Here is a 22098-nt window from a genome sequence, read left to right as displayed (position 1 = left end):
ACAGATTAACAATGCCTTTCTCAAATAACCCTGGCACTACCGGGTCCCCAAGCTAGTCTATATCTATATCTATATCTTCTATATCTATATCTGTATGTATAATAAGTCAAAGTTTGTGTGCGAGGGAGGAAGGACATAGGTAGGAGTTTATGGCAGCTTTCTGATTGGCTGCCACTGTGGTGCTATTTGCATATGATCTCTGATTGGCCAGCCTGAAAGTTCCAAGATTCTCAAGTGGCTGAGAGGGGAAAGGAAATTTGCATATGGTTTCTGATTGGCCAACCTCAACAGGGCACCCTGGTGGCAAAGAGGGTTAATGACAGAAGCAGGGACATGAGAGAAGGAAATTTGCATATGGTTTCTGATTGGCCTTCTGCTAAGTCCTTGCAGGCCTTCTAGGTTGCCTTCTCCCAACTAGGCCCCAAAAGAAGCAGCCATCTTCCCTCTTCTACATTGTGTCAAAGAAGGCAACTTCTGACTGGTTGATCTGGAAAAGCATTGTCTTTCTACAAGGTAAGGCACTACATTATTCCAATGAAAACAGAGAAAAACTATTATTATATTTTTAATGATGCCTTTTTATGCTTATGAACATGTAGCGGCAGAGTCAATATTTACAGGATTCCATGAGATCCGTGGAGAAGAAGACAGAGACAGCTTGGCAGGGTTCCAGTATTTATTCTTACCCGGGGTAAGGGTGCTCAGCTTCCCAAATTGGCTGATGAAGCACAAAGCACTGTCAATTTCAGCCCCGTATTTATAGATGGAATTACTAGTTTTGCACATGCGTATAACAACTCTGCCATGTATGCAATACAGAAATCTTATATAAGAACAATTCTGGCAGGAACATATTTGTTGTAGACCCCCAAATATTGGTTTTTTCTTTATATAACAATCAACCTTTACCCTATCTCCAGATGACATGTTTACGTGTTTCCAGTTTCCTTAGATCCCTTAAATGAATCATAACGTTATATATATGTTTTTAACATAAAGGTTTCTTTATTAATTCTTCTGTAATTACTTTTATAATAACTTGTTTTCCTGGAGTTGGTTATTTAATAGAACGTTTCTGAAATTACCTGCTATTTACATCAAATAGACAGGAGATGGCGCTCTCTCACTATATGACCTTAGATGTTTCAGTCTCGGATCAATAATATTGATGTACCTTATACGCCAGGTCTCTGGTGTTCAATGTCCAGCCTAAAAGTCAACATTGGCTTCTCCAAATATTTGTTGTAGAACAAGCCATTCTGACCTTCTTTATTGATTTATACCATCTGCTGATTTTCTCCTTTACTCTGTAAAAATCTCCTTTTTAATCGTCCCAGGTAAAACCCTTTTCCTATTTCTTAAATTCATTTTTAAATTATAATTATTTTTTCCCTAACGACTGCCACAAACATTTCTGGCCCCCAAAGCCCCCTCACCCCGGCCTCCTTTGACTCTTCTGTCAAATCCTTGCAGGCCTTCTAGGTTGCCTTCTCCCAGCTATGCCCCAAAAGAGGTAGCCACCTTCCCTCTTCTTCCAATGTAGACCTCTCATGACCCACTTTACGTCCTGGTGTGGTTTGACCTGGGATGGACCATGGATTATGGGACTTGCAGTACTTTCACTGAATTCCTGAGACCTCTGCAACCCTCATCCAATTACCAATAAAGACCACACTTGGCACATTGAGTCTCCATGATGCACTCAACATCCTGCTGCGGTTTGGAGGAGGATGCACCATGGACAATGGGACTTGCAATACCTGCACTCCCTTCCTGAGACCATTACAACTGCCAACAATGATGTATCAAGACCACAATTCACACAAAGAGCCCGCATGACCCACTCTACATCCTGGTGCGGTTTGGAAAAATGTGTTAATGGATGATGGGATTTGCTGTCACTTCACTCACTTCCCAAGACTACTGAGACCCTCGCCAATGACTGATCAAGACCAAACTTGGCACAGAGCACCCATGACAAACTCTACATCCTGGTGCACTTTCAAGGACAGACCATGGATGATGGGACTTCAAGTACCTCCACTCCCTTCCCAAGACTGCTGCAGAACTCATCCAATGTCAAGACCAAACTTGGCATACAGAGCCCCCATGACCCACTCTACATCCCAATGCTGTTTGGAGGAGGACAGACAATGGATGATGGGACTTCCAGTACCTTCACTCACTTCCTGAGACCACAGTGACATATATCCAAATACCAAGAAAGACCAAACTTGGCACAGAGAGCCCCCTTGGCCAACTCAACATTCTGGTGAGGTTTGGGGGAGAACAGACTATGGATGATAGGACTTGCAGTACCTAAACTCACTTTCTGGGACCACTATGACCCTCATCCAGTGATTCATCAAGAACAAAACTTGGAATACAGAGCCCCCACGACCCACTCTCCATTCTGGTGCAATTTGGAGGATGGACCACAGATGATGGGACGTGCAATACCTTCACTATCTTTCTGAGACCATTGCGAGCCATATAAATAACGGATAAAGACCAACCTCGAGACACAATTCCTTTCTCAAATAACCTGGGCAGCACCAGGTCCCCAAGCAAGTATATAATAAAAGAGAGTGTTTGTATGCGTATATGTGGAGGAATATGTATGTGGAGGAAGTATATGTTCCACCTTTCTGATTGGTTGCCACTGTGGTACTATTTAGATATTGTCTCTGATTGGCCAGCCAAAACATTCCAAGATCCTCAATTGGCTGAGAGGGGAAAGAAAATTTGAATATGGTTTCTGATTGGCCAGCATCAACAGGAGCCCCTGGTGGCACAGAGGGTAAAACCCCTGTGCCGGCAGGACTGAAGACTCAGAGGCAGCCATCTTCCCTGTTCTACACTGTGTCAAAGAAGGCAGCTTTTGACTGGGTGATCTGAAAAGCATTGTCCTTCTACGAAGGTAAGACACTACATTATTCCAAAGACAACAGAGAAAAACAATTATATTTTAATGATGCCTTTTTTATAGGTTCTTGTGGTTTTTTTCGGGCTATAGGGCCATGTTCTAGAGGCATTTCTCTTGACGTTTCGCCTGCATTTATGGCAAGCATCCTCAGAGATAGTGAGGTCTGCTGGAATTAGGACAAGGGTTTATATATCTGTGGAATGGCTGGGGTGGGGCAAAGAGCTCTTCTCTGCTGGAGCTAGGTGTGAATGTTTCAACTGACCACCTTCATTAGCATTTGAAGGCCTGGCTGAGCCTGGGAAAATCTTTTGTTGAGAGGTGTTAAGATGTGCCTGGTTGTTTCCTCTCTGCTGTTGTAATTTTAGAGTTTTTTAATACTGGTAGCCAGATTTTGTTCATTTTCATGGTCTCTTCCTTTCTGTTGAAATTGTCCACATGCTTGTGGATTTCAATGGCTTCTCTGTGTAGTCTGACATGGTGGTTGTTGGTGTGGTTCAGCATTTCTGTGTTCTCAAATAATATGCTGTGTCCAGGCTGGTTCATCAGGTGCTCTGCTATGGCTGACTTCTCTGGTTGAAGTAGTCTGCAGTGCCTTTCATGTTCCTTGATTCATGTTTGGGCGCTGCGTTTGGTGGTCCCTATGTAGACAGCTGCATGGTATACGGTAGACTCCTGCAGAGGTGAGAGGATCCCTCTTGTCCTTTGCTGAACGTAGCATTTGTTGGATTTTCTTGGTGGGTTTGTAGATTGTTTGTATGTTGTGTTTTCTCATCAGACTCCCTATGCGGTCAGTGGTTCCCTTAATGTATGGCAGGAACACATTTCCTCTGGGTGGATCTTCATCTTTACTCTCGTGGCTTGTTCTTGGTCTTGCAGCTCTTCTGATGTCTGAGGGGGAGTATCCATTGGCCTGGAGAGCCCAGTTGAGGTGGTTCAGTTCATCTTGGAGGAGGTGGAGTTCGTAGATTCTTTTTGCACGGTCTGCCAAGGCTTTAATGGTGCTTCTTTTTTTACTTGGGTGATGGTTGGAGTTTTTATGTAGATATCTGTGTGGGTGGGTTTACTGTAGACGGTGTGACCCAATTGTTGATCTGGTTTGCAGATAACTAGGACATCTAGAAAAGGAAGTCTTCCTTCATTTTATTTTTCCATTGTGAATTGGATTTTTGGATGGATGGTGTTAAGATGGTCCAGGAACTGTTAAGTTCTTCTTCTTCCAAAATAACCAGGAAAACCAACACTCTGATTAAGAACTCCTCAATCAACTTTGACATACAACAGCTATGTAAATCGGAAGCCCTTCCACCCAGGCTTTATGGACTCCCAAAAATCCATAAGGACTCCACCCCACTCAGACCCATCATGAGTGCCATTGGACCCCCCCCCCCCCCCATATGACCTAACAAAATTTCTTGCTGCACAGTTACAAAGCCATATTGGGCTCACTACACACTACATCAAGGACTCAGCCCACTTCATAGAAAAAATCAGCAATCTCAAGCTAAATATCAACGACAAACTGATCAGCTTTGATGTGGTATCTCTATTTACCATGGTCCCAGTAGAAGACACCATGGCACTCATCAACCAGAGGTTCCCAGAAGACATCACAGCTCTGTTTAACCATTGCCTCACCACCAGGAAATTTGCATATGGTTTCTGATTGACCAGCTTCAACAGGTTATTTCTTATTGGTTGCCACTGTGGTGCTTTTTGCATATGGTTTCTGACTAGCCAGCCTCAATTCCAAGATTCTGAGATGACAAAGAGAGGAAAGGAAAAGGCGAGGCTTTGTCAGAAAATTACCAATACAGACCAAACTTGGCACACAGAGCCTGCAAGACCCACTCTACATCCTACTGCAGTTTGGAGGAGGATGAACCATGGATGAAGCAACTTGCAGTACCATCATTCACTTTCTGAGACAGCTTTGACCTTCATCTAATGACTGATCTAGACCAAACTTAGCACATAGACCTCTCATGACCCACTTTACACCCTGGTGTGGTTTGGCTGGGGATGGACGATGGATTGCGGGACTTGCAGTACCTTCGCTCAATTCCTGAGACCACTGCAACCCTCATCCAATTACTGATAAAGAACAAACTTGGCACACTGAGTCTCCATGATGCACTCTACATCCTGGTGCGGTTTGGAGGAGGATGCACCATGGACGATGGGATTTGCAATACCTGCACTCCCTTCCTGAGACCATTACAACTGCCAACTGTGATGGATCAGGATCACAATTCACACAGAGAGCCCACATGACCCACTCTACATCCTGGTGCGGTTTGGAAGAATTTGGAGATGGTTGATGGGACTTGCAGTAACATCACTCACTTCCTGAGACCACTGAGACCCTCGCAAATGACTGATCAAGACCAAACTTGGCACACAGAGTACCCATGACCCACTCTACATCCTGCTGCACTTTCGAGGAGGACAGAACATGGATGATGGGACTTCAAGTACCTCCACTCCCTTCCCAAGACTGCTGCAACCCTCATCTAATGACCAATCAAGACCAAACTTGGCACACAGAACCCCCATGAACCACTCTCCATCCTGGTGCAGTTTGGAGGATGGACCACAGATGATGGGACTCGCAGTACCTTCACTAACTTCCTGAGACCACTGCGAGCCATATAAATAACTGATAAAGACCAACCTTGAGACACAATTCCTTTCTCAAATAACCCAGCAGCGCCGGGTCCCCAAGCTAGTATATAATACAAGCCATATAAATAACTGATAAAGGCAAACCTTGAGACACAATTCCTTTCTCAAATAACCCAGGCAGCGCCAGGTCCCCAAGCTAGTTTATAATAAAAGTCACTGTTTGTATGTGTGTAGCAGCTGTCTGACAGGCTGCCATTTTGACAAGTCATTGCAATGCCCACGAATAACCAACCTGGACCAAACTTGGCAGACATAACCTCCATGGCCCACTTTACTTCCTGGTGTGGTTTGGGGAAGGATGAATCAGGGATAATGGGATTTGCAGTACTTTTAACCACTTTGGCTCCCAAAAGCCATGGTGACCATTACTGATGACGATGCTCACAAATGACAGGCCGGGACCAATCTTGTCAGGCACCACCCCTCCCATAATCCCCTTCACATTCTGGTGAAGCTTGGGGGAGGATTGACCATAGACCAGTGTTTCTCAACCTAGGGGTCAGGACCCCCGGAGGGGTCGCGAGGGGGATTTCAGGCTTACAACTCGAGGCAGAGACCACTTCAAACAAAAGGACCCTACTGAAAACACAGTACATGAAAGGTCTTTTTTCCTGTGCAATCATCTTTCAAAAACCTGATGAAACAAAAGGATCGTCACTTGTCTACAAAAAGATAGCAAGGAAGACACCCAGCAATACTAAAATATTAATTATAATACTACATATAATATATAATGACAATACTGTTTTATTATTGTATATTTTAAGTTGTAATGTTTTTAATTGTGAGCCACTTTGAGTCTCTGTATGGAGAGGAAAAAAATAGGATATAAAATAAATAAATAAATAAATAACTCCTGCATTTGAAGTCCAAAACACCAGAAGGGCCAAAGTTTGTTCATGCCTGATCTACACTGTAGAATTAATGCATTTGACTGCTACAAAATCCTGGGATTTGCAGTTTCCTATATCCTCGACAAAGGAGGCTCAAGACAACAAATCCCATGATTTATTGAGCCGCGGAAGTAGTACTGAACTGCATTCATTGTAGAAGCAGCCCAAGGCCTTGTCAAACTACAACTCACTGGGATCCACAGCCTTGAACTAAGTTAAAATGCTACTGAACCACATTAATTTCCCAGTACAGATGCACCCCCTAGTTCCATCTCCCATCCTTTCTCAAAGGCATCTCCCATCATCCCCAGAGTGTTTTGGGGATGAAAGGAGTTGCAATCCATCACCTTTGGAAAGCTCAAGGAATCAAGAGTGCACATGCTCAGAGGCACCCAGCAATTCCAAGAATCTTTGCCCACAAAACTTCTGCTCTTGCAGGCCTCAGCCTCCAGTCTCAGGCTCCTGTCTCTCACCTTTTTTCCTCCAAACAGGAGCCTCCTCTGCAGTAAATAAAGCTTTTGGTCACTCTTGCTGGCCCTGGAGAGTAATGGTGAGGTAATCCTTAGCTTCTCCCACCCGCCCAGGAGCCATGTGACATAAACTTAAAGTTAGCATGGGGCTGGAAGCCTGCAGAGCCATAGCCAGGAATCCAGTGGATGTTGCAGGGAGAGAGAGAGAGAGAGAGAGAGAGAGAGAAGAGAGTCCGTCTCCCTTCCTGCTGCTCTTCCACCCCCACCCCCCTCTCTCTCTGCCTCTTTTGCTGCTGCTGCTTCCTCTGATATGTTGGAGCATGGAGAATCCAAAAAAGAAGGGCATTGCTGCAGAGTGAAGGCACAAAGTAAATCTCAAGTGTTGTTTACCTCTTTATGTTTGTTCTTTCCCCTCATCTCCTAATGTGCACCCCCCCCCCCATCCCTCCTTTCCTTCAGTTGCAAGTTTACTCCTTGGAAGAGGAGGAGGAGGGGGCCCGGCCTCCTCTGCACCTGCCGGAGTGCTGCTGCCTGGGGAAGCACGTCTTGGGAGGGGGGAGGGGGACTCACCCTTCTCCACACCCCATAGTTTGAGGACCCCTGATGTAAAGGATAGTGACAAGGTAGCAGGCCTGCAGGGATGAGGGCTTTTCCTCCAGCTCCTGAAGGGAGGGCCTCCATGGGAGCCTGCTGGGCATGTGCACTTGCTGCTGGCCATGCACATGCATTCCTTCCCTCCCCTCCCTCCCTGAGGCTTACAGTTGAACGTCTTTCTAAGGGGGGTGGGGGGAGGGAGGGGGAAGTGTTTTTGGGTTTTGAGTGAAGAACATACATTGGGTTGTTAGGTATCTCGTGTCCAAATTTGGTGTCAATTCCCCCAGTGGATTTTGAGTTCTGATAGTATCACAAACAAACATTACATTGAACATTACATTTTTATTTATATAGATGTACATCTTTTTAATATAATATTTTAAATAATTTGGGGTCTGAAACAAAATGTGTGTACAGTGATTTATCTTGATCCAAAAGGCAGAAGGAGCAACAGATCTAACCCTAACCAACAGGGATGACCTGGCAGAGGGTGGATGCAGTGGGTTCCTTGAGTGGGAGAGGCTATGTTCCACTAGAGTTTGTCATACAGTGGAAAGAGGAAGCCAAGCATACACACTAAACTTTCAGAAATGTGTCTTCAGTAAATTTAGGGTACAACGGAGCATGGTCCCCTGGCCAAGTATACTAAGTGAGAAAGGAGTTTGTGATGGGTGGGAGTTTCTGAAAGTAAAAATATTGGAGGCACAGTTTCAAACCATTCCAATGAGGAGGAAAAACAGGAGATGCCTAAAGAAACCAGAATGGGACTATAAGGAACTTTTCTTTGAGCTTAAACAAGAAATGGAAAAAAGGGAAATCATCAAAGAGGAGTTATAGCCAGCACAGGTTAGAGGAAAGACAGGAAAGCTAAACTACAGAACGAGCTCAGACTTGCCAGAGAAAATAGAAAAAATAAAAGGGGCTTTTTTGGTTATGTCTGCTGCAAAAGAGAGGAAGAATGAAATGCTAGGGCCTCTTCAAGGAGAAGGTGGCAAAATGCTAATGGGAGACAGAAATGGCAGAAGTTCTCAATACCTTATTTGCCTGTCTTTTGTCTCCCAAAAGGAAACCAGGGATCTAACTTGAGAAAAACAAGCACAATATTTTATCAGAGAATCATATTTGACCAGATCCATCATTGACTGGGTTCAGTTCTCTGAATGAAGGTGAACTACAATGGAGGTTCTCTGGATGCAGGTAAACTACAACTCCCTATTTGATCAGCCCTTTATCTGGAATATTGTATCCCATTCTGGGCACTACAGTTCAAAAGAGATAGGGACTCTATGTTGGAAGAAGGCTAGAGGAAGTTGTTGTTGTTTATTTGTTCCATCACTTCCTACTCTTTGTGACCTCATGGATCAACCCAAGTCAGCTGCCGTCAACCCCAGCTCCTACAAGATCACACCAGTCACTTCAAGGATAACATTCATCCATCTTGACCTTTGTCGGCCCCTCTTCTTTTTTCCTTTCATTTCCCCCAGCATCATTATCTTCTCCAAGCTTTCCTGACTCATTATGTGGCCAAACAACTTCATCTCTGCCTCTAATACCTTTCCCTCCAGTGAGCAGCCGGGCATTATTTCCTGGAATGTGAACTGTTTTGATCTTCTTGCGGTCCAACCCAAGGCATTCTCAGAATTTTCCTCCAACACCACAGTTCAAAAGCATCTATCTTTCTTTGCTCAGCCTTTCTTATGGTCCAGTTCTCATAACCATAGGTTACTACGGGGAATACCACTGCTTTAGCTATGCAGATCTTCATTGCCAATGTGATGTCTCTACTCTGTACTATTTTATCGAGGGTGATTACTGCTCCTCTCCCAAGAAGTAAATATCTTCTGATTTCTTGGCTGCAGTCTGCAGTAACCTTTGCACCTAGAAAGTCCATCACTGCCTCCACATTTTCTTCCTCTATTTGCCAGTTGTCAATCAGCCTGGTTGTCATAATTTTGGTTTTTTTAGTGATTAACTGCATTTTGCATTTTTTTTCTCTCACCTTGGTTAGAAGCCTCCTCAGCTCCTCATTTTTGGCCATCAAATAGTATCATCTGCATATCTAAGGTTGTTAATGTTTCTTCCAGCAATTTTAACTCTAGCCTTGGATTTGTGAAGCCCTGCATGTTGCATGATGTGTTCTGCATACAAGTTGAATAGGTAGGGTAAGAGTGTACAGCCCTGCCAAACTCCTTTCCCCATCTTGAACCAGTCTGTTGTTCCGTGACCTGTTCTTACTGTTGCTACTTGATTGTTATACTGATTTCTCAGGAAACATCCAAGGACTTGTGTCCAAGGTGACTTGGACACAGTTCACAAGAGATATTGACTCTAAGCTGAAAGAAATCCAGAGGAAGAGAGAGACAAAAAGGATCAAAGAACATGAATCCTTATGAGCAGCGTCTTAAAGAGCTAGGTCTGTTTAACCTCAGAAGAGAAGGTGAAAAGGATGCATGAAAGTCAAATATAAATATGTGAAATGGTGTCAGGAAGCCAATTCAGGCATTGGAATTCGTTGAATAGTCACCCTGACATGGATGTGCAAGGACTCTGGGAAGGGAGGCTGAGGGGAATAGAAGAAGAGATAAGGGCCATCTGGCCTAGGTTGTTATGGGAACAAATAAACTGGAGATTCTAAAATGTAATTTGATCTAGGAAAGGTGAGCTTCAAAGAGTATATAGTGAGACATTTGAAGTAGAACAAGCTTTTCTGTGTCTTGCCAAGGAGAAAAATAAAGACCTGTTTCCAGTAATTAATTAATTTACTTAATTTATATACCACTTTTCTCCCCACGGGGACTCAAAGCGGTTTCCAATCAATTCATGGCAAAACATTTCAATGCCTTACAACATATATATAAATACCTGGTATAATAACAACTATAACATAAAACTATAAAATATTATTAAATATTGAAACATATTAATATAAAACAATAAAATCACAAATCCAGAAGCCAAAATCCGAGGCCTTTCTAAGAGTCAATTGCACATAATCCTCTATGGTTTTTGCATTGCTTATTGTGCAAAAGCTTTTGATTGCTATCGTGAGTGGCATTTCCATTCCAAGTCTGCCCTAAGGAGGAGAGAAGGGACTTACTTTCTGCTGCCCTGGAGACTGGGACTCAATGACAGGAAAAGAGATTCCACCTGAACATTAGGAAGAACTTCCTGATCATAAGAAGAGTTGTTCAGCAGTAGAATTCTCTGCCTCAAATCTGGCAGAAGCTCCTCCCTAAACAGTGGCTGGATGGCCAACTGTTTGGGGTGCTTTGATTGTGCTTTTCCTGCACGGCAGAAGGGTGTTGGACTGGATTGCCCATGTGGTTTCTTCCAATTCTAGGGTTCTATGATTCTTTATTTACCTGAATCTAATGCTCACCTTTTTTGGGTGAAATTGCATTGCCGAAGATGCACATTAGATTCAATGCCATGTTAGAATTGCACACATAAACCCACTTGCATAAGAAGGCCTGGAGGAACCTGAAATCTCAGTGACCATGTAGGGGGCATGAAGAGGCTAGTCCCAGGGATGGCAGACACCTCAGGGCTTCATGAATTCGGAAGACCACCTGGCTAGTAACCTAATAATTCTTGCCACTTAGCCGTGCATTCTGCCTTCCGGACTGCCCTTGGATCTCTCACCCGTACACCGCCAGGCTGAGTCCCATATTCCCAATTTGCCTCATTCACAAACCTCCCCCATAATCTTGAAGACTACGTGAATGAAGCCAACTGGGAGCCATGGGAGGCTAGAAAGTTCACCAGCCTGGGACTGATGGAGAGGCATGGCTTCCCAAATAACCTCATTTATGTTGCCTGCCTCGCCGATGTATGACTAAACAGTTGAATGAAAGCAAATCCCTTTTTTGTAAAGTGCACCTGCAAAATTAAGGTGCACATTACAGTACATTCAATGGTGCATTATATTCAAGTAAATATGGGAAATCATACAGTAAGAATGCTGCAGCTACTAAATGATAAATTGTTCTGGATCAGATATAATGCATCCACTAGTACGAAGAGAACAAGGCAGTGTAATACAGCATCAATGCCAAAACATTTTGAAATTATTATTGGATAAATCAAAAGATTTCCACTTTTGAAAGTACAACCCCCCCCCCAAAAAAAAAATACCCAGGACACCAGTAACTATCAACAGTCAGCCTGATATAAATAAAGGAAATGTTTCCAAAACCAGCCATAAACAAGTCAGTCTGCACCTACTTAGAAAAAAAATGCTGTGATTACCAAAAGTAAACATGGGTTTCTTAATCTTAATTAAAATAGGTTTATATTTTTGGATTAGGGCACTACTGTGGATGTAATACACACTGATTTTAGTAAGGTTTTTTAATATTGTTGATGTGAAGCTGATGAGATATAGGTTAGACCAGTGGTTCTCAAACTGTGCCCCGCAGAGCTCATATGGTTGTTCCCTCTGCATATTAAGCTCACGACCTAGAGAGTAATGCGTGATCTGGGGTGAGAGGCCCCAAACATTGATGGGCAGCCTGGGGAAGAGCTTAAACACTGCCATGGGCCTACAGACCCTCCCCAAAACACATGGCATGTGGAGCCCCAAAGCCCCCACCATGACCTCCAAGGCCTCTGTTGCATGGCAGAATGCGGTAAGACTGGATGGCTCCTGGGATTGGTCTTATTATTGTGGTTGCTTTAGTTGTGTTTTTCCTGCAGAGCAGAATGGACTGGATGGCCTGGATGGGTTGCTCCTATTTGTTGTTATTGGGTGGCCATCGGGTGGGAGTGCTTTGATTGTGCTTTTCCTGCAAGGAAGAATGGGGCAGAACTGTGTGTATGTATGTGGGCAGTGGTGTATCTTTGTGACCAATTTCCTATGGGCTCCCACTTCCAGAGACAACTGTGAACCCCACTGATAATGGATCTGGACCAAACTTGACACATAGAACCTTCATGACTAAAAGAATATACTAGAGGGGTTAGGGGTAAATTGCTCTTGATTTGTAGTTCACTTACATCTAGAGCAGTGATGGGCAATCTATTGAGCTTCGTGTGTCAAAATTTGCCAAAAACCTGAGCATAACTTTGGTAGAGTGTCACTTTAAGAAAAAAAAACCCATAATTTTGCAATACTTATAGTTTAAATAAGAAAAATGTATATTCCATGCTGAGTTATGGAGTGAACAATGCTCAAATGTGCAGCTGTTAAATTTGTAGAGCCTTTTACATATTTAAGGATGGAATTAGATTGGCTCTTACAAGGTGTATTTCTCTGTATGTGCCCACATGTATCTGTGTGTCATCAAAAATAGCCATGTGTGTCAGTGCTGACACGCGTGTCATAGGTTCACCATCACGGATCTAGAGAGTACTGTGAACCCAAAGGACGGTGGAGCTAGAACAAAATTGGCACACATACCTGATGCGCAGAAATTTGGGGGAAACTGAGCTGACATTTGGGAGTTGTCGCTGCTGGGATTTCTTATTTACCCACAATCAGAGCACTCTGAACCCCAGCAACGATGAACCTGGGCCAATACAGGTAGAGTTTGGGGAATTGACCTTGAAATCTGGGAGTTGTAATTCATCCGTAATCAGCTAGCCCTCTTAACCTCACCAATGACAGATCTGGACCAAACTTGGCACACAGGTCCAATATGGTCAACAGTGCGAACAGAAGGGGTTTGAGGGTAATTGACTTTGGAATCTGGGAGTTGTGGTTCACATGCATCGAGTGAGCACTGATGCCAATGACAATTCTAGACCAATCTTGGCACACAGACACTTTATGGCCACTGTGAATACTGGTTGGGTTTGTGGAGGAGTGACCCACAATTTTGGGAATCATAGTTCAGCCACATTCCTTATGTATTTTCTAATAAGAACATTCATTAAAAAAACAAAAAACAAAAGCAAAGACTGAGTTTTTTGTAACAGTGTAACAAATTACCTAACTGATATTACAAAAATAAACAATGCCTTTTTCAAATAATCCAGGCATTGCTGGATACCCAAGCTAGAATAGTAATAAAAGTCAGTGTTTGTAGTAATGTTTGCATGTATGCAGTTAGCAATGTATTTTTTTGACTGGGGCTCCTACTTTCACAGACCACTGTCACACCCACAAATGAGGGATATGGAGCAAACTTGGGGTACTCCCCCTCAATGTACTTTATGTCCTGGTAAGGTTTGAAGGAGTCTAGACCATGAACAGTGTGATTTGCAGTACCTTCAGCCTAATCCAGAAACTATCATAGAAAATAAAATTCTGCAGGACAGCTTACCAGTTATAAGCAACAAACCGCTTCCAAGCTGCTTCAGGAAGACAGCACGCTAGAAAAACAATGCAAAACAGATTTTAAAATTGTAAATAGAAAGATAGTGCAAATGCAGAAAGACTAAACAACAACATAGAGAAAGTTCCCCTTACCTTGCCTCGATGGCGACCAGTAAGAAGGATTAGGACAGTTCCTGGAGTAATAGAAACCCGGAGCTTCTTCTTGTTTTGGGCAGATTTTTTTTTGCCATAACTCAGGAGTTTACGGGGAACATCTTCTGCTTGATAGTATCTTGGCTATAAAGACAAAGACAAATGTAACATGATCTTGAATTTGTTTTTCTCATTTTCAATGCTAGGAATTTTAAGGATTCAGCTGAATGATTGCTCAGATAACAGTAATTTTAAAAGTGATCCTGCTTGTCTCACCTTAGTATATGAAGCAAACATTTGATTCTGTAACTGGTGCAACTGAACAACTATTTGGAAAAGTCTAAACACTTATTCTTCAGTACAACAAGAACTGTCAACCTATTTAAATTATCTCAAACATGCAAGAACAAACAATCATGCACTCACATATAGATATAAATCATAAACATTTGCAGAATTGGGGAATATTCATACGTAGTAAAACAAATTAAAACTACTTGATAAAGCTACTTTGCACAAGGCATATATAAAAGTTTTCAAACACAACGTTTTGAGCTAATTTTCATAGTCACCACCACTCTAATATGACATAAATGTCATATTTTTAAACAATATTTTTATTGCTTCAACTTTACAATAACTTACTTACATTTAGTTTCCATTGGTGCTCATATTTAGACACACTTCATATTTATACACACTTCATTTTATGTAACATCGTTTTTATCTGCACCCTCTCTTTTAATACATCTTCTCTTTAAAAAAGGGAAAAAGAAAAATGGTGGTGGGGTGTGGGGGGGGGGGTTAGGTGATCTGCTTATTTCAAGACCAATTGACTGGTTGGTCTGGCATTACTTGATTATGGGAAATCCATGCTGACTTTTTGTGAGTGTGACATGCCTTTCTAAGTGCTTAAAGATTGTGTTTACTCCAGAACCTTTTCTGCAATTGATGTCAGGCTGACTGGCCAGTCATAGATTGGGCCCTCTTTCCCTCCTTTTTAAAGATGTGGAAAACTTTTGTCTTCCTCCAGCCTTTTGCCTGAACCCTTCCTCTCCTCCAGGAATTCTCAAAGATGATTGCCATTGGTTCTAAAATGAATCCTGTCAGTTTTTTTATTTTCTTGGATGGAGTTCATCTTACTCTGGAGACAAATTCATTGAGTATGAGTCAATGATGTGATGCAGTAGCTTCTAAGTTGCAGGATAAAGTGTTTAAATTATGCGACATTCTAGGCTGCTCTGGTCAGATCTCATTGGAAACATAGTAAGCCATTCTAGTAACCAAAATTCAAAATATGTAAATTGAAAAACTGAAATGCAATCCAAAGGATGAACAAAATAGTAAAGCATCTAAAACCAATGGCAATCATGTTAGAGAATTCCTGGAGGACAGGACGATTTCCAGCAGAAAAGGTTAAGAAGCTGACTCTATTTAGCTTGGAGAAGTGAAAATGACATTATGTTTAAACCTCTCATAGGGGTGTCATATTCCACATGGAGCAAGTTTATTTTCTGCTGCCCCAGATACTGAAACATAGAATAATGGTCTCAATAAGAGGTTCCAATTAAATGTTATGAAGAACTTACTTATGGTCAGAGCTGTCCAACAATGAAATATGCTGCTCCCTGGGATTGTGTTGAAGTCTACTTTGGAATTTGTAAGGAGTGCTTTGATTGCATGTTATTGCATAATAGAATGTTAGACTGGATGGCATTGTGATCCCTTTCAATTCTTAAGTTCCTTCAAATGTTCAATTGAATTGTACTCTCCAGTAATGTCAAACTACAAGACCTAGTCCTGCCATCTGGGACAGCAAGAAACAAATTTGCACTCTTGCTGACTGCCCAACTTTTCTTTGTCAAATTCCTTATAAGTTTTGGCACTCCGTCTTAGCTTCCTAATTCCTTGCTCTGGACCTGCTTGAAGTAGTCTACTTCCTTAAAATGAGAAGTCCACAGCTGAATGCAAGATTTAAGGTGAGGTGTAACTAATGCAAAAGTGTTATTAGTGAGAAATAAACATGAATATTTAATGTGATCTATATTCTCACTGAAAACTGCTACAAGTTGATATGGGGCATTGAATACTTTCCCTTTTTCATGAAAATAACAAGGCAAATCTTCTGGGATGACAATGGATATCGATCATAGCTCAATGTGCAATGAACTTGGCTATCACCTTCTGCCTATTAACTTATTTTGGGGAACATCCTCTTACCATTTTGCAAAGTTTGACTGCTCTGTTGTTCCTATGCTTATTATCCCCAATAGGCTTTGTGGTAATGGGTGGATTTACTTCTCTTTTTTTCTTCTCCATCTGCAGAAAATGAAACAAAACACCAATTCTGTCATTTGCCAACCATTTTCATACCATGTATTAAAACAAAAAGTTCAACAACACTGGATTAGGAATTGATGCATTCTTTTCTATGGACTGGTGTCAGCTATCCAGAAGCAGGGTGATAATTTTGTTATTTTCAGCCTTCCCTTGAGGGCTGGCCTCACTGATTGTAATTTTAAAAACATTCTGATTTTTCAACTCAAAGTTCTAAATGTGTGGTGGCTTCCAAACCCCAGGGGTTACTGGATGAAGGAGATTATATAGATCCATTTCAGGTCTAATATGAAACTGAGACAGCTTTGATGAATGACCTACACAGAGAACTGGACAGGGGAAGTGCATCCCTGTTGGTCCCCCTGGACCTCTTGACAGCTTTTCTTGCCATCAACCATGGTATCCTCCTGGGCTATCTTGCTGGGATGGAACTTGGAGGCAATGTTCTTCAGTTCCTCTGACACTGGGCATTTATGAACTGATAGGAAATGGGCAATATGGTTGTCTGCTGAGACACTGGAAGTAGCCCAAGAAAGGAAGAAAGCAAAAGGAAACAGGGATAAGGGGAGATATGCCCAGTTAAATGCACAATTCCAGAGGTTAGCCAAAAGAGATAGGGAACTATTTTTAAACAAGCAATGCATGGAAGTGGAAGAAGACAACAGAATAGGAAGAACACGAGACCTCTTCCAGAAAATTCGAAACATTGGAGGTAAATTTCAGGCAAAAATTGGTATGATAAGAAACAAAGATGGCAGGGACCTAACAGAAGCTGAAGAGATCAAGAGAAGGTGGCGAGACTATACAGAAGATCTGTATAGGAAGGATAACAATATCGAGGATAGCTTTGACGGTGTGGTGAATGAATTAGAACCAGACATCCTGAGGAGTGAGGTTGAATGGGCCTTAAGAAGCATTGCTAACAACAAGGCAGCAGGAGACGACGGGATCCCAGCTGAACTGTTTAAAATCTTAAAAGATGATGCTGTCAAGGTGATGCATGCCATATGCCAGCAAATATAGAAAACACAAGAATGGCCATCAGACTGGAAAAAATCAACTTACATCCCCATACCAAAAAAGGGAAATGCGAAAGACTGCTCAAACTTCCGTACAGTGGCCCTTATTTCTCATGCCAGTAAGGTAATGCTCAAGATCCTGCAAGGAAGACTCCAGCAATACATGGAGCAAGAGTTGCCAGATGTTTAAGCTGGGTTTAGAAAAGGCAGAGGAACAAGAGACCAAATTGCCAATAATGGAGAAAGGCTGGATAATGGAGAAAGGCAGGGAGTTTCAGAAAAACATCTACTTCTGCTTCATTGACTACTCTAAAGCCTTTGACTGTGTGGATCATAATAAATTGTGGCAAGTTCTTGGTGGGATGGGCAGACCAAGCCCCCTTGTCTCTCTCCTGAGGAATCTGTACAAGGACCAAGTAGCAACAGTCAGAACTGACCACGGAACAACAGACTGGTTCAAGATTGGGAAAGGCGTACGGCAAGGCTGCATACTCTCACCCAACCTTTTTAACTGGTATGCAGAACACATCATGCGATGTGTGGGGCTGGATGAATGCAAGGCTGGGGTGAAAATTGCTGGAAGAAACATTAACAACCTCAGATATGCAGATGACACCACTCTGATGGCCGAAAGCGAGGAGGAGCTGAGGAGCCTTCTAATCAAGGTAAAAGAAGAAAGCGTAAAAGCTGGGTTGCAGCTAAACATAAAAAAAACCAAGATTATGGCAACAAGAATGATTGACAACTGGGAAATAGAGGGAGAAAACGTGGAGGCCGTGACAGACTTTGTATTTCTAGGCGCAAAGATTACTGCAGATGCAGACTGGCCAGGAAATCAGAAGACGCTTACTTCTTGGGAGGAGAGCAATGTCCAGTCTCGATAAAATAGTAAAGAGTAGAGACATCAGACTGGCAACAAAGATCCGCCTAGTCAAAGCCATGGTATTCCCTGTAGTCACCTACGGATGTGAGAGCTGGACCTTAGGGAAGGCTGAGCGAAGGAAGATCGATGCTTTTGAACTGTGGTGTTGGAGGATAGTTCTGAGAGTGCCTTGGACTGTGAGAAGATCCAACCAGTCCATCCTCCAGGAAATAAAGCCCGACTGCTCATTGGAGGGAAGGATACTAGAGACAAAGTTGAAGTACTTTGGCCACATCATGAGGAGACAGCAAAGCCTAGAGAAGACAATTATGCTAGGGAAAGTGGAAGGTAAAAGGAAGAGGGGCCGACCAAGGGCAAGATGGATCGATGGCATCCTTGAAGTGACTGGACTGACCTTGAAGGAGCTGGGGGTGGTGACGGCCGACAGGGAGCTCTGGCGTGCGCTGGTCCATGAGGTCACGAGGAGTCGGAGACGACTAAACGAATGAACAACAACAAGGAAATGGGCTTCTGGGAACAATGGGGTGGGAGCAGAATATTAATGCATTTTAATGTTTAATGGCTTATATGTTTAATTGTGTGTGCGTGTGTTTGTATATATACACACACACACTTTAATGCATATATAGTTTTATTTGTATTGTTTTATATTTACTGTTAACTCATTTGATGAGGAGGATTAAAAGTAACAAACCAATTCATTTTAGTATTCAAGAAAACATTTTCAGTTGCTAGCCACTACTACAAAATTTGGCAGTAACGTTCAAATTACAATTACATTGCATTATCTATACAATTGTTTCATCTATTGAGAATTTAGTCTAATACCTTTGTTTTTTGAGAACTGCGCTTGTGCTTATACATTGCCTTACAGGCATACATAAAGGACAGAGAATATGTCCCAATTCCTCGGGCCAACATCTGGTTGCGGCTGGTGTAGATATTCTGAATCTTCTTTGCTTTCATCTTGTTTTCCATCTAATATACTGAGCAATTTAGTTTAAAGATTTGAAGACTATAAGGCACAAAGAAAACAATAATAAAGCGGACAACATAGGAATATTAAGAAAATAATTTCTAAAGCAAGTTTTAGCCTACATTACACTTGGATATAGGTATATCTCTATATCCAACTCAGATCCTGTGCATGCTGATTCAGAAGCAAGGCTTGGACATTTCAAAATATTTTATCCTCAAAGGAGCATGGCATCAGAATTTGGTCTCTCAATTGATATAATCAGTCTCAATGTGATAAGGAACTTATTATGTTAAGCCAAAAATATATTAATTTCAATCAAACATTTAGAATGCAAGCTGTTACAAAAAAATTCTTCACAACAATTTTGTAAATTGTAAAAAATGAGTTATTAGACACATAACAAAGTTCATTTTTTTGTAAAATCTATCACAGGAACTTACACACACACACACACACACACACACACACACACACAAAGGATTCCATTCTTTGGCTTAGGTATGTGTGCTTTACCAAATTTAAAAACAATTCTATTAAACATTTCAAAGATAGAATCTCCAGTATCCAGTGTGGTTTTGTGTTCCAGCAGTGGACACTAGAAGACCTAGATCTGAATCCTCCCTAGCTCAACCTGGGCAAATCAGAGTCCCTACCTCAGAGAAAGGCAAAGGCAACCCTATGAAAAAAATATTGCCAAGAAAAGCAGAACAGAATCTCAGTAATTAGGAAACAGCTTGGAGTTAAACAGCAATATTGATACACAACAGCCCCGAGTTAATAGATACACGTGTATACGGAGTAGGGTCACGTTTTATCACGGGAACGATATGAACGTGCAACTAGAAGCCTCATGCCTCATGCTCATCAACATCATTCCTGAATCATGAAAAACCCCAAATAATGAAAGTGCAGTGCAGGTTCCATAACAGGCCTATTTGATTAAAAACAACCCCAGATATAATCATCCACGATGTTTTGGCTTCCAAAACAAGATCTAAGGCAACTGATGCCTCTGTTATCCGACTACTCTTACCGTGTATCGGCTCCTCCGTTTGTCCTTCAAAATATGCTTAAAAGTTTCAACAGGTAAATTTTTATTAATATGGCACTATTAATCCACGAGCGTCGGTTAAAAGGGAAGGATGGCTCCGGATTCGAACAACAGACTGTAGGCGAGGACCACGCCGCCACTCTCGCCGACTGAAGAGAGTGAATTTAGCGGAAAAGGAAACTAGAAGAGTGACGTCAAAGTACACAACCCGCGGCAGTCTGGTGGATGTAGTAGCTTGACAGGAAGGAATGAAAAGAAACAGTGGGCTATAAATTAAGAGCGAGCTGTTACGAAATTACATAGTTAAAACATTCGATGGAGCCCTGCTGTTCTCTTCCCTATGTCATGTAGTCAATATCTGACTGAGAATTTGAAAACAAAACAACAAGCAACAGATTATCACTTAAAGAGTCAGTGACTGCCTATAAAAAGATGCAGGGCATTTTTTCCCTTTGGATCCCCCATGCAAAGAGAATTGAAAGGATTTGTTAAATCTGATCCGTACTTATAGGAATGACAAAAGGATATACAAGGTGTTCCTGCCAAAATGTACATGTCCCTAAGGATTGTCGTTTGTGAATTTGTCAATATTTTAGTTAAAACAAGATTAAAGATTTTAACAGTAGATAAAAACAGTAAAATTGCAACAGAAATTTATAAGTTTGGTAGTTGAGTTGGCAATGTGACATAAAATTGGAATTGTAATTTTAATTAATTATCATAACATTCTATTAATTAATTTTAATTAATTATCATAACATATCAATGTATTTCGTTAGCATTCAAATAATCACCACAACTGCTATTCTGGAGCAGATCATTACAGACTATGTTTTTTGTTTGTATATTTTAAAAAATGTTTAAACTGCAGGGAGTGGGGGACAAACCAGTCTGTCTGCAGCAGAGATAGTCTTAACGTATTTAGAAAGATATGCCACATTCACAAAAACTCAGCATGGGTTTTCCATAATCGAGTCATGCCAGACAAACACAATCTCTTTTTTTTAATTTATTAATAACTACCTTTAGGCTCAGCAGTGCCCAAGTTATTTGGGAAAGGCACTGGTTGTATTTGTTTTTTAGTCTTGATCCAATGTCAGGTGGGCTAAGTGGGGGTGGGTGAACTACAACTGCCATATGCAAGTCCTATTGTCCATGGACCATCCTCTTTCAATCTGCACCAGGATGTAGAGTGGGCCATAGGGCTCTATGTGACCACTTTGGTCTTAATCAGTCATTCTTGTGGGTTGTAGTGGTCTCGGGAAGTGACTGACGGTACTGCAAGTCCCATCACCCATGACTCATCTTGCCACAAACCACATCAGGATATAGAGTCGGTCATGAGGGATCTGTACCCCAAGGTCTATCTTGATGAGTCATTGGTGTAGGTCAGAACGATCTCAAGATGTGAGTGAAGAGACTGCAATTCCCATCGTGCATGGTCCAAAGTTTTCCAAACCGCACCAGGATTTCAACAGGGTTGTCCGTCGTCCTCCAAAGTGCTCCAGGACATAGACTGGGTCATGGGAGTTCTGTGTGCCAAGTTTGGTCTTTAGGAGTCATTGGATGAGGGTTGCAGTGGTGTCAGGAAGTGAGTACTGCAAGTCCCATCATCTGCACCAGGATGTGGAGTGGGTCATGGGGACTCTGTGTGCCAAGTTCAATCTTGCTCTGTCAATGGTGAGAGTCACAGTGGTTTTAGAAAGTGAAGGTACTAAAAGTCCCCTCATGCATAGCCAATCCTCTTCGTACCTGTACCAGGATGTAGAGTGGGTCATGCGGGCTCTGTATGCCAAGTTTGGTCTTTATCAGTAATTGGATGAGGGTCACAGTGAGCTCAGGAAGTGAGTTAAGA

At 42.1% G+C, this 22098-nt stretch overlaps 1 protein-coding gene across 3 annotated transcripts in view; it reads right to left on the bottom strand.

Annotated features, from left to right (window-relative positions):
- Positions 1–20440, bottom strand: part of LOC137095283 (large ribosomal subunit protein eL6-like) — a 78331-nt gene extending 57891 nt beyond the window's left edge. The window contains exons 1-5 of one of the 3 annotated variants that reach the window (XM_067461737.1): positions 20226–20440; positions 19042–19228; positions 16195–16293; positions 13975–14118; positions 13829–13877 (exon numbers count right to left, since the gene is read on the bottom strand). In XM_067461737.1, coding sequence (XP_067317838.1) covers positions 13829–13877; positions 13975–14118; positions 16195–16293; positions 19042–19191 — 442 coding nt within the window. In that variant the 5' untranslated portion in view covers positions 19192–19228; positions 20226–20440. The remainder of the gene's footprint in view (positions 1–13828; positions 13878–13974; positions 14119–16194; positions 16294–19041; positions 19229–20225) is intronic. The other 2 variants (XM_067461738.1, XM_067461739.1) reach the window with 2 other exon arrangements.
- Positions 20441–22098: the final 1658 nt, after the last annotated feature.

The sequence above is a fragment of the Anolis sagrei genome, chromosome Y (genome assembly GCF_037176765.1).
Source record: "Anolis sagrei isolate rAnoSag1 chromosome Y, rAnoSag1.mat, whole genome shotgun sequence".
In the NCBI taxonomy this organism is placed as follows: Eukaryota; Metazoa; Chordata; class Lepidosauria; order Squamata; family Dactyloidae; genus Anolis; species Anolis sagrei.
Note: the sequence above shows the minus strand (reverse complement) of the source record. Positions and strands in the feature narration are given on the sequence as shown.